Source organism: Cupressus sempervirens, chromosome 5 (assembly GCF_028749045.1).
Source record: "Cupressus sempervirens isolate cs-2001-9-10 chromosome 5, ASM2874904v1, whole genome shotgun sequence".
Classification (NCBI taxonomy): domain Eukaryota; kingdom Viridiplantae; phylum Streptophyta; class Pinopsida; order Cupressales; family Cupressaceae; genus Cupressus; species Cupressus sempervirens.
Window position 1 is genome coordinate 130,190,197 of NC_143122.1, and position 14,070 is coordinate 130,204,266.

Below are 14,070 nucleotides of genomic sequence, written 5' to 3' on the forward strand. Positions count from 1 at the left end.
AGGAGTTTAATCCATTTTTAGAAGATGAATTCTTGAGAAGGTTCATGGAAGGAGGAAAATGATCAAAAGGAAATAATTTCAAAAGAAGTAATTAAAGTTGAAACTAGGTTACAAAATGTCTTAGTCAAAAAATATTGTCCAACACCGCATGTTGACATAGCACCCAGTCATTTCTATTAGCTAATCAAAGATGTCCAAGTCAGCATTTACCACATTTAAGGAAGGAAATCAAGAATAGGCTATTTTGGGAAGACAAAACATTTTATGTGTAGTGAGCATTTATTTTGCTCCACTCTTCCACTGAATGAGTTAGCATAATGGTCATTTATTACTTCACCAAGGAAGTGGTTTTCTCTTGATTGGTCTGTGTGAACCCATGCATTAACTGTAGATTTTCTGTCTTTTTCCTAACCCTGATTAGGGCTGAGGTGGCACAATCTAGGCCATCAATTTTGATTCAATCTTGGCCACTCATTGCAATTGGAGACCTATATAAAGGCCTCACTTCTCATGTGTAAAGGAAGAAATTTTGAGATTGTTGCTATGGGCTATTGAGATAATAAAGTTCTCATTGAAGTTAGCTGATTTCTTGATGTATCTTGGTGCTTGCATGTTCTCATTGTTCCCTCATTTAGTTTAGAATTTTCTTTCAAGTACTTTGATGAATGTGATTGATGATATCATTGTGGTGAAGTCACTTTCCTCATACCTTTTGTTCTTAAGTAACTCTTAAGTGCAGTGTAAGGTTGGTTCTGAGCTCTTATGTGGGTACTTTACTTTCCATCTTTCATGTATATTGTTCATTATGATTCTATTCATAGGGATATGGAAATACTTTGCACAACCCTTGAAGATTGCACCAACTTTGAGTAGTTGTGGAATTTGGTAAAACAAAATTTGCTAAACTTTATTGGAGTAATGTCCATCTTTCAAATTCTTAGGGGTAGAGTAGAATTCCTCAACCCTCCTCTCTTTACTTTTTTTGTATTCATGAAATAACCAAAAAGTACTCTTATTGCAATGTCATTTGAAAGTTCCCATCACCAGTATTGTTTAAAGTCAACTCAAGGAACATAACATAAGGCCTCTTGTGATGCCAGAAGAGAGCAAAAGTTGGTAAGACAACGGGTATCCAAACCTAAGAAAAAATCATGGAGATGGCAATTAAGATCACTGTATTTAGGATTGACACCATTGATGCAAGCAAACATGTTTCATTCTTAGAGTCAATCTGGGGAAAATTGGGTAACTTTGCAGATGAAGTTATGTTGCTGGAATTTGTAGAGACCTTATAGAAGGAAGAACTAGAATGGTACACTAAGAATTATCCTCGACACTCTACCACATAAAATACAATTAAAGAAGAATTTGCAACAAACTTTGTGTAATGTCCCCTTTCTCAGTATGATATTTCATAGTTAATAATTAACTAAAATGTTAATAAATGATCACAATATAAATTATTATAATAACGATAGTATATATAATAAAATATATTAAATAAATGAACCAATAAAATAATATATTAATAACAAGAACTATTAATAAATAGTAAATATTATAAATAAACATCAAATTCCTATTCAAGCCTTTGTGTCCAAAGATACTTAACGTCCACACCAGATAACAATAAGAAGTCTATAACAATTCTAAAAAATCTGTGATTAGTATTGATTGATCATGTTAGTCAATCAACTATAATTAAGATTATAGGTGGAATGATTAATAATAAAAGTGATCTGCAGTATGATGGGAAACTAAATCAAACTAATCTGGGTTTAGAAGTCTATTTGAAATGGTGTGGAGAATTCAATGATGAGACACGTCTCTTATGTATTGTGATTCATCATGCAAGATATAAAGAGGCAATCCTAACACGGAACAGGGGGAAGGGCATTAAAAAATTGTGACTCATGTTGAATAAGAATGGCAGATTGGAAGTATAGAAATCACTACAATGAAAATACAGAGCAGAGAGTTATCATGTTCTTGGAGACAACAAATTGAGTATTACAGATCATATTACAATAAGATAGAGAAATTAAAATACTCTTAAAATCTTATCATGGCTCACATAAGAATGTCAGACATGCATATAAGCAATGATTGTTACCCAGAAATAATATGCAGCATCTCATTCATCATTTGATATACATTGATATTAATAGAGGACGCTCGGATGAGATATGACATATTATAATCTCAGATGAGAAGTGATATTTAGAACAGACAAAACCATTCCCAATCGACACACAGGGATTTCTTGTCATATATTCATTGCAGAAGGGAAATATATCTCTACTATGACTGCCGCAGTTGGAAGGTATCGCAGGAGCTGAGATATAATCACAGGCTAAGGAAACCACAGCCAATCAATAAACTATATCACATAGGGAGGTGAATACATAAATCAAGGAAAGTATTTGGATAGACAGAGGAATCACAATCAACCATATACGTGAACGAAAAATAAACCACCAAAGAGGATGGAATTAGATTGTCGACCTTGCCATGCAGATATAGATTGAGTCAAGACCAATATATATAAGAAATTGAGCATCATTGTAGGAACGTTATCAACATCAAGAAATTAGCATTCTGGATAAGACAGCGAATGATTGAAGAGGGGAATGGCATGTAGGAAGAAGACAAGTCAGATTAAAATAAATATAATGATCATTGGTATCCAGATAGAAGGATTCAATATGGATGCGACTGGAATGAGTGAGTAATGCCAGCAGTGAGCAGATAAGATGGTTTGATTGCGTTCATGGTTACTAGATAGGAAGGAGTTTATTCTTACTTCATACAAGAAAAGGTGAATCTATAATAAAATCGACCATCTGGATTATCAATAGAGAAAATTCATAGGCATACCAGTCAGTAATAAAAAGTCTGAAGGAAGCAACACATAGTTATAACAGATATATAAAGTCTGATGTACATTTATGGACAGAAAGATAACAGAAGAGAACTGATATTTACAGACCGTTAGATTTCCCATTGCACAGACATCAAGTACAGTTACAGAATCTACTCGGGAGAACCAAACCAGTGTAATACAAAATATCAAGGACAGAGAAGTATCTATCCAATTCAGAAGTCATTTATTGTCAGTGTGAGATAGAGGTTGAGTCATCACCAATTACTTCAAAAATCCTTTTGTATCCAAATCCAATTCAGAATTGTGCTCTTTAAAACAATTACTTTCACAGTGATAAGTTGATGATATACAATTTCACATCATAGTAAGGGACAAGATATAATTAAGCCCAAACAAGGCTCACAAGTATTATTATAAGCGATATTGGAAGTACGTGACCTATTCACAAGATATACCATGATTATTATCAGGTGCAATTTTTAGAAACTTTGCAATCCAACAAAAAGTTCAGATTAAACAATTCAGGGATCTTCAGAAGTCCTAAAGTATACAAGTGATTAAAGTCGTAATCAATAACAATAATTAAAGACTTTTGTATATTTCCCTTATAATCTAAAGTAATTAGACAACTATCCCTTTTTCCCAGCACAACTAGGAAAAATGAACATTACAGTGTTATGAGAGCATGATCCTGCCATCCTGGAGGGTTGAAGTTGTTATACAAAAAAAAGTTTCATGATGGAGAGAAAAAAAGGATAACTGAAACATAAAGTGTTCGAACTTTGTACAATTACATTTGAAGTACATAAATTGGATTGAGAGACAAGTCATCAGTCCAAGTCAGAAAAGAACATACGTACACAGAAAGCAAACTGATGAACTCAAGTAAACCTTACCCTGACCAGTTCAAAAATTAGCAAACAGATTACTTAAAGGATTGATATCAAAATATATTATGTATCAAACCTAGCATGAATGAAGACATTTTATCTCAAAGCTAGTAGGAGAGACATTCTTAGACCCAATTAAGTGACCAAGATTTATCATCTATTGTGAATCAAGCAAGGTATAGACAATAGTAGATATTAGATCAGATCAGGACTTGGTTATGAGTAACTAAGTCAAGGACTCCTCATTTGCATCAAATTGGAAATAAAGATTAAAGCAAGGACATTCTAAATTGAATCTTATAATCCCTAGTATGGAATTAAGGCAGGGAGCTAACCTCGCTGAAGGACTCCACAAGATATTCTATATTTGAATATTTGTAAGTGAGGCAGGGAATCGAGTATTCTGTAAAGGACGGTATATATTGTTAAGGAAAAACATATGCATATGTAAGCATGGATACACCCAAAGTGGGTATCCATAAGGCCTAGGATGAGGAAAAACTCCCTTCTAAGAAGGATGGATATATCAAGATTGATTATCCATAAGATCTTAATGGGAGGAAGTAATGTGAGAAGACAATGCTTAGTGGAGAGCTGTTCTATCAATTAGAGCCCCAGGAAGCACTCCCCCAGGAGCTAAGCATTTGATCACAACCTCTTGTTAAGAAAGGGCTTAAATGGGGAACACAGATCTTATATTTTATAGATTTACAAGATTGAATAATATTTTTCTAATATTTTATCATACATGTTTTCTTGTTGGAGTACTAACATATAATGCAGGTCTATCTATCTAGGAGCTAGTCTCCTCCAATTTGGGTTGTAGGGACAACAATCTAAACTTTGATCGTATGGTTTAGAATATCATGAAGAAATATTTTTTTGAAACATCTCCTTGACCTTGACTTACTTCAAATTGTAGGAAGGAATCTACCAAAACTTCTAACATGTGTATGCTCCGTGTCTGCATCGTGTCTTCATGCATTAATGTATATACTTCATGTCTACATCGTATCTTCATGCACTAATGTATATATATTTTGTGCATGCTTTGTATTTTCATACTTCCTAGTATATGTTTCTTAGTGAGTGCCAAGATCATGGATATTCTTAGTGAGTGTCAGAGTCTCACAACATTTATAGTGAGTGCCAAGGATGTTCTTAGTGAACAATGCCATTCTTGGAAAGAGATGTTCCTATTGAGCGTCACCACTCGAGGCAGAGGGCATTCTTATAGAGTGTTGCCATTATTGGCAGAAAGCATTTAAGGAGATTCCATATCTCAGAGGCTTATTTATAAGGGTTGAGCAACACCTATCAGAGGAGAAGAAAGTACTACAATATATCAAGATAAGTTCTAATTTTTCAATTAATTTTAGTGTTTTAAGTGAAGTTTGGTGATTTTCTAAATTGATAAATTGATATATGGACATTCTAACCTTAAAATTGTTGTTTGAGGATCATTAGATGAACAAGCCACCACTCCATTCAAGGTTTGAATTGCTTGAGCACAAGCAATTTTGGGAAGGACGGACTATAATGCCCCATTTCTTAGTACGATATTTAATAGTAACTAATTAATTATTAATAATGAACTAAAATGTTAATAAATGATTACAATATAAATTATTATAACAAGGATAGAATATATAATATAATATAATATATTAAATAAATGGACCAATAAAATAATATATTAATAACAAGAACTACTAATAAATAGTAAATATTATAAATAAACATCAAATTCCTATTCAAGCCTTTGTGTCCAAATATACTTAACGTCAACACCAGATAACAATAAGAAGTCTATAATAATTCTAAAAATCTATGATTAGTATTGATTGATCATATTAGTCAATCAACTATAATTAAGATTATAGGTGGAATGATTAATAATAAAAGTGATCTGTAGTATGATGGGAAACTAATACAAACTAATCTGGATTTAGAAGTCTATTTGAAATGGTGCAGAGAATTCAATGATGAGACATGTCTCTTGTGTATTGTGACTTATCATTCAAGATATAAAGAGGCACTCCTAACATGGAATAGGGGGAAGGGCATTAAAAAATTGTCTCTCATGTTGAATAAGAATGGCAGATTGGAAGTATAGAATCACTTCAATGAAAATACAAAGCTGAGAGTTATTATGTTCTTGGAGATGACAAATTGAGTATTATAGATCATATTACAATAAGATAGAGAAATTAAAATACTCTTAAAATATTATCATGATTCACATAAGAATGTCAGACATGCATGTAAGCAATTACTGTTACCCAGAAATAATAAAGTAGCATCTCATTCATCATTTGATATACATTGATATTAATAGAGGATGCTTGGATGAGAAATGGCATATTAGAATCTCAGATGGGAAGTGATATTTAGAATCGATAAAACCATTCCCAATTGGCACACAAGGATTTCTTGTCATATATTCATTGCAGAAGGGAAATATGTCTCTACTATGATCACCGCAGTTGGAAGGTATCGCAGGAGCTGAGATATAATCATAGGCTAAGGAAACTGCAGCCAATCAATAAACTATATCACATAGGGAGGTGAATACGTAAATCAAGGAAAGTATTTGGAAAAATAAACCACCAAAAAAGGATGGGATTGGATTGTTGACCTTGCCATGCAGATATAGATTGAGTCAAGACCAATAAATTTAAGAAATTGGGCATCATCATAGGAACATTATCAACAACAAGAAATTAGCATTCTGGATAAGACAGCGAACGATTGAAGAGGGGAACGGCATGTAGGAAGAAGACAAGTCAGATCAAAAGAAATATAATAATCATTGGTATCCTGATAGAAGGATTCAATATGGATGTGACTGGAATGAGTGAGCAGATAAGATGGTTTGATTGCATTCATGGTCACTAAATAGGAAGGAATTTATTCTTACTTCATACGAGAAAAGGAGAATCTATAATAAAATTGACCATCTGGATTATCAATAGAGAAAATTCATAGGCATACCAGTCAGTAATAAAAAGTCTGAAGGAAGCAACACATAGTTATAACAGATATATAAAGTCAGATGTACATTTGTGGACAGAAAGATAACTTAAGAGAACTGATATATACAGATCGTTAGATTTTACATTGCACAGACATCAAGTACAGTTACAGAATCTACTTGGGAGAACCAAACCAGTGTAATACACATATCAAGGACAGAGAAGTATGTTTTCCAATTCAGAAGTCATTTACTATCAATGTGAGATAGAGGTTGGGTCATCACCGATTACTTCAAAAATCCTTTTGTATCCAAATCATTCATAATTATACTCTTTAAAAGAATTACTTTCACAGTGACAAGTTGATGATATACAATTTCACATCATAGTAAGAGACAAGATATAATTAAGCCCAAACAAGGCTCACAAGTATTATTATAGGCGATATTGGAAGTACATGACCTATTCATAAGATTAACTATAATCACGTGCAATTCTTAGAAACTTTGCAATCCAACAAAAAGTATAGATTAAATAATTCAGGGATTTTCAGAAGTCCTAAAGTCCCCATCAATAACAATAATTAAAGATTTTTGTACATTTCCCTCACAATCTAAAGTAATTAGATAACTTTTCCTATTGCCCAGCACAACTAGGAAAGGGGACTTTACACTTTGGTATTTGAGAAGTCCCAATAGAAAGTGTGACAAAAATGAGGAATGTGACACATGTGATAACAAATATATAAAAAGCCTTGATGATTAAAAAAAATGTTTGGAGTATGCAAAAAAAGTCCAAGGGATCATTGACTAAGAAATACAAAGATCGAATGGTTTATATCTGAATAAAACAAAGATATAAGAGCAAGACTACATGGCAGAGAATATGAGAAGTATGTTGACCTGATCTCCATGGCCTATTGGATCGAAGTCTAGGCATGGAGCAAGATGAAGAAAGATAGAAATGTTGAAATAGTAGAGGATTTACAAGTATAGAGGTTGGTTGTACATAGAAAATTTGGGCCACTAAGCCTAAGCAACTAGAAAGGATATGATGTACTTACTATAACTAGCAAGGACACATTCAGATTAATGTGACAATGATAAAGCAAAGAAAACCCTAGCAATAGTTAGAACAATTCAACAAAATTCAATGTATTGTGCCATATGTTGAGAATGGGATTTACACTTTATTGAAGACTACCCAAGGGATAAGCTTCCAGTAAAAAATGGGGGAACCCAAGGTTACCAAACAGACTAGTGTTGTCATAATCACAACCATAGTACAAATAAAGGCAACAACTTCATCCATTAGATCTTGTCCTGCGGGGATAACCAAAATGCTTGTATTATGCAAAATAACAAATAAGGCTGTCTAAATGATACAATTTTTTTATAGTAGATGAGATCACAATAGCCCATATCACTATTTGTGTTGACTCGACAATGAAGAAATTGATAATTTCCATCATGAGACTGAGTTTGTGGCTAAAGTCATTTCTTCAAAGAGGAGGAAATCACAGTAGATATTCACTAAGAAGTGATTTATTTTGCAGGAGCCTACTCTGTGTATGAGCAAATTGGAATGAGTTTTCAGTTGACGTTTAAGTATCTTGATCATATTTATTTAGAGGGAGTAGAACATGTCAAGAAGGATTCTCCAATGATTAGATGGATACTTGAATACTATTCATTCAGAGTACATTATTACTCAAGATCTGAAAACTGATATTTTCTCTAAGCCTTCTGCCAAAGTGAAGTTTCCACCTATTATGAAGAAAATTATGAAGAGACCAGTTGGGTATCCAATATACATTATTGACATCGGAGACTTTGAGATTGGGGTTGCAAGACACTTGGAACTAAGTTTAGCCATTCAAGTTTGAGACATCTAGTGTGGGATGTTAGAATGATATCATTGGTAAAATCCTAAACAAGGTGACATATATTCACTCATCAAGAAAATACAAGTGCTGTTAAAAGAGAATCTATACTTTATCACAGGTCCTAGATTTCATTGATAAAGGAAGATGTAATATTGTAAATGAAGCAGCATATAATTATAAATTGATGGCCTCTATGCAATGGCATGAATAAACAAGAAGGAAGTAAAATGAAAAGTAAAATGCCAGTTCATTGGGGGAAAACAATGACAATGGTAGTGCTAAGTTCAAGGATATTGCAATATCCATTATTATGTACTATTGAACAATTTAAGATTAAAAAGGATATTGCAATATCTATTATTACATACTATTCAACACTGAAAGATTAAAATGGGATGAGTGGGAATTTGACGTTGTGAGGGGGAGAGGGGGGAATAATAATAACCATTGTTTCATTTCTACGTGAACCATCTTTAGAGGGGAGATGTTAGAGAAGGGACATCATTAGAGTTTCAAATTTGAATCATGCTTTGATTTGATGCATGTGGACCTTCTTGATGTGCGTATAAGTATTTATTATTTTTGAGTATTATAATTACTTTCTTATTGCAGTCTCTTGCTTATATGAATAATAAGAGTTATTTGCCTTGATGTGCTCTTGTTCCATTCCTTGCTCTATAGGAATATTCTTCTAGGAAAAGAAGAATGATGCATTAGGAATGTTGTTGAGTGATAAAATACAAGACTATGAAATAAAGACAAGACAAGGGGCTCTTCCATTGAGAGGGAGCAAACTGCGATGGAATTTTGTTCTAAGATCAAGATTGGTCGCTCAGATGATCTTCTGACAGTAGTTCAAGAGTGAGTAACTAGAGGAACTACTTCTGTTGACATTGGAGGATCTTGGACATTTTGTTTTAGAGGGAGTCTAACAAGCGACCTTGGACCTAAAAGTCACCACGTTGAGATTTGCCTAACAAGGAAGAAGTTCGAGGTGAAATTTCTTGTAATACATTTTTCTTTGTGAGAGAAGTTTGAGGTGAAAGCTTTTGTTCCACCCTCTTAGAGCAGCTATGATGGATCCACCCTCAAACATGGTTCATGGTGGATATTATTTGAGTTACTATTTTGCATATGTGGATTATGTCATGAAAGGTGACAACCTGTCATTTATGTATTTGAGAGGTTGCTATTGTAAGGTGATGATCTTAACAATGGTTTGACCTGTTATCATGATGGACTACATTAAGTTGCTGTCTTGGACTGTGCCAGAAATCATGATAACAAACGTATCATGATAGACTACATTAAGTTACCGTTCCGGAATGTGTCGGAGTTCATGATACTTGTCATGATGGACTACATTAAGTTGCCGTCCTTGAGATCACAACTGTTATCTGATAGACTACATTTAATTGCTGTCCAAGAGTGTGTTGGAGATTAGATAATACATATCCTTTCTAGGATACTATATTCAATTGTTGTCCTAGAATGAGTTAGAGATCATGATTGTTATTGGATAGACTACATTTAGTTGTTGTCCCAGAATGAGCCGAAGATCAAACAACACATCCTTCTAGGATATAACATATTCTCTTGGTGGGCGTTATGAACTTGATGCCAGTACACACACCAAAAAAATATAAGTATGATGAATATCATATGATTGATATTCCTTGTTGAATCATACTTTAGATGATATTGAAAGATAACATCTAATTTGATAGATGTATGTTGAAATCCTTAAATGTGTCATTCCAAGGTTATCATATTGAGATGATATCTATCTATATGCTTGAGAGAATAAAGTTTTCTATAACAATACTCCCTAACTAAGAGGGAGTGTTAATATTGTAGCTTTAGAGGGATGGAATTGATCTAGATTTAATCCCCTATGGTTATTGGTTAAATATTACTGCATTTGATTAATAATAAATTAGACACACACACACACACACACGTATATAGATATTGTTCTTAACCTAGATACATATTAATTTACAATAACCAATGTTGATTAACATAGAGACATGTCTCTTCTGCTCCTATATATATGCATTTGGATCTGCAATTGGAACACACATACCAAATAGGCAGTGCTTAGTACATTTGCAACGATCCTCAAACCTTAACAAGGCGACTATTGAATTTTTCAAGCATGGCTTCGACATTGAACTCAAATGCAGCTATAACCTGCATTCCCTGCCCTGGAGTGCGCACCTTTATATTTCATATTTGTTATGATAAATGAATGCAATAATTGTTGTTATTTATGATTTTTAGAACTATCATATATATAGGGGTTGGCTATATAATTTGTATGCCAACCAGTAGTAAATCTCTTTGTAAATGTTATGGATGAGAAAATTTAGGACTATATATATATTATGTCATCTATGAAAATGAAGTTCATTTTGTTTCCTTGTCCATTGAAAAAATGTATGTCATGTCACTTTTTATGTCTTACTGCTTTTTTACATCTGTCATGATAAAGATGTCATACGAACCAATATCTCCTATATTTGTCATGCTAAAACGGATATGTAGTGTCAGTTGATTGTTAGTAGTTGAGGTGGTTGTCAACATTTCTTGTTAGTAGTAAAAGGCTTTGTTCATTTTGCAGGTTAAGATTGCCAATATGACTGTATCGCCAATGGGATTTGGTACATGGGCATGGGGCAACCAACTGTTATGGGGATATCAGGAGTCAATGGATGATGAACTGCAGGCTATATTTAATTTGGCTGTTGAGAATGGCATTAATCTTTTCGATACAGCTGATTCCTATGGAACGGGTAAATTGAATGGCCGCAGTGAACAGCTACTTGGTAGATTTATCCAGGAATTACCAGGTGCTTCCTTCTTACAAATTCAGAAATCGGTGCATGATGACGGTTAATGTTCTCTGTGAATATTTTTCTTTTTCTTTTTTCTGTTCTTTTGACATCTTAGTTAATGTGTTATACATGTGGCATCTTGACAAACAAACAAATTTGAATGGCTTCTTCTGTGAAACACGTTTCAGTTAAATACTAATTCTAATCTAACTTTATAGTTTGCCAGTACGATACCTCATTGAGTTATATTGCTTTCATTCCTTCATATTGCTTGAAACACTTCATTATGAAGATTTTATAATAAATATAGAGTTGAATTCATTGATCACATATTGGCTAGATTTGTAAGTTACAGTGAGAAATGGATTGGATAAATGATACATTCTTTGTTTGTTTGGGGATTGATTTTGAAATGATTCTCTTACTCTAAATCTATAGTATGTATTTTCTTTGTACCTCCAGAAAACTTTTGTGAAACAATTTAGCCTAGAACCAGTTTATAACTTCTTAATTTTCTTTGTTTCTTCATTTATGCATAAATTAATATCTGAAAATATGCCTAATTTCCATATGCATTTTTATGAAAACAGGGCATGCCAACTTGCAAATTATGGTGCTTTGGTCAGAATTCTATCGATAGGTCTGAAAAAGCCTATTATGTCTTTAAAAATGTTCCTATTACCTCTTATAAACTAAAAAATGTTTTTGAAATGGCTTGGGTTGTCAATAATAACCTTGAGCAGGAGGGCTTGTGCTTGAAAGTTCAGATGCAAGTTTAGCATGTCCCTACCAAGAATTTTTTACATATAGGTTTTAATCATTTTTTGCTCAAAAGCATTTCATCAAACCGTTTTTGGAATGTGTCGGAGTTCATGATACTTGTCAATCCTTCCCTACAGGAAACCCATCCTTTCCTTTAAATCCATGACTTGATGAAGCAACCATTTGATGGATCTGAAATTATCCAACAAAATGTTTCTGGCATTATTTAGCACATCCATATTCTCCTTCTTGTTGTAGTCACTAAGGATAATCATTGATGGTGTTGGTGTTTTGAAACAATATGGTTTCAAATTACCTCGATGAGAACAAGATACATCTAGGGGCAGTTACTTCCCATTTTCAACATACCCTTTTAGACACCGGGCCAAATATAAGGCTAGACCCTTCTTTTACTTCAGGCTCTGCAAAATCTAGACGGGTGTACCTCAGATTCATTTATATGGTACAGGTGCTAAAAGATACACTTGAATCTTGACAAAGCAGACAAAACCCTTAATCTTCTAACACTTATGCATAGATTTTAGACATGGAATAGCTAATAACATGACCTAAGAAATTGATAAGCTAAGTGAGAGCATCCTTTCAGTTCTTCAACATTAAAGGGAAAAACATTTGATTAGTGATATTGATTTCAGCAAAAACCCCAAATATGTAGCAGTAAGAGCAAACTGATCTTGTAGCTGATCAGTGCCTTATCGATTGGGCAATTCCATGAATCAAACACATACATCTGTGATATCAATGACATATTTCATACACCAAGATATCAGATCTATCTTATTACTTTGTGAATCAAACATTGATGTTCATAAAGACGTCATTCTTATGAAGTATCCTTCTCAAATAACCTGCAACCCTGTCAAGATAAATAAGCATTTACTTGGCCTTTGTTCCAACAACAAAATATATCATACATCCCATGAAATCTGATTTTGTTTTCATCATCGTTTTGTAACAACCTGAAATATTAATGATGAAAAAACTTATGTTGCCAAAATATCTGAAATGCAGATAAAACCTCCATTTAACTGACTTAGATGTGAAAAAACTCGCCCATAACCGCATTCATGCTGCCTTTTATGTTCATTCAGTCCATCATTTCACTGGAAATCAGATCTGAACTACCTCAACTGAATGAAACTGGAAAATAGGTACCTAGGAGAAAACCTTGCATGACCTGTGCGAAAACAAACTCCGGAAACGGAAAGTTCATTTTCTCCCGATTCCGGCGATATATAATACTTATATATTCGCTTATCGAGTACTTCCAGAATCTTGGTTTGAAAAATCAGCTACTGCTATGACTCTGAAATTGCACTTGGGCAAATATTTAACTTTTTTAAAAGTTAAAACTATAGCTTTAAATCACATTTATTTAAAATTTGAGCTTGCACGTTCAAAAGAGGAGAACAAATAAAATAATTTTAAAACCTGCTGATCTTCCCCTTATCTTGCCAATCCATTGGCGCCACTTGTATGCCACGTGGCGAAACAAGATTGGTTCTCTGACTGCTGGCGGGTCCCACGATTCTCGCTGTTTTTCCATTTTCCGAGAGGTCACCATGTCACTATCGACGAGATCCTCCCGTTTTCCAGTGGGGACATGGCAACCACTGGAATCCATCTTTTTTAGCGAATCTTTGGTCAAAATTTTACTCTTCGTTCCTTTGGCCAGCTGGGACCCACGCACACTAGCTTTGCCTTTGAAAAGGCTCGTGTCCTTTCAAACACTTACAGTGTTTGTGCTCCTGTATTTAAACACATCAAAACCGCACAACACGGGCAATGTGGGATAATGCTCTGTACCCATTCTTCT

At 33.8% G+C, this 14,070-nt stretch overlaps 1 protein-coding gene across 1 annotated transcript in view; it reads left to right on the top strand.

The window, feature by feature from the left end:
• PLR1 (NAD(P)-linked oxidoreductase superfamily protein) overlaps positions 1–14,070 on the top strand; it is a 60,321-nt gene that overhangs the window by 21,940 nt on the left and 24,311 nt on the right. The window contains exon 2 of the mRNA XM_089828857.1: positions 11,258–11,486. Within this exon, the coding sequence (XP_089684983.1) occupies positions 11,258–11,486 (229 nt within the window). The remainder of the gene's footprint in view (positions 1–11,257; positions 11,487–14,070) is intronic.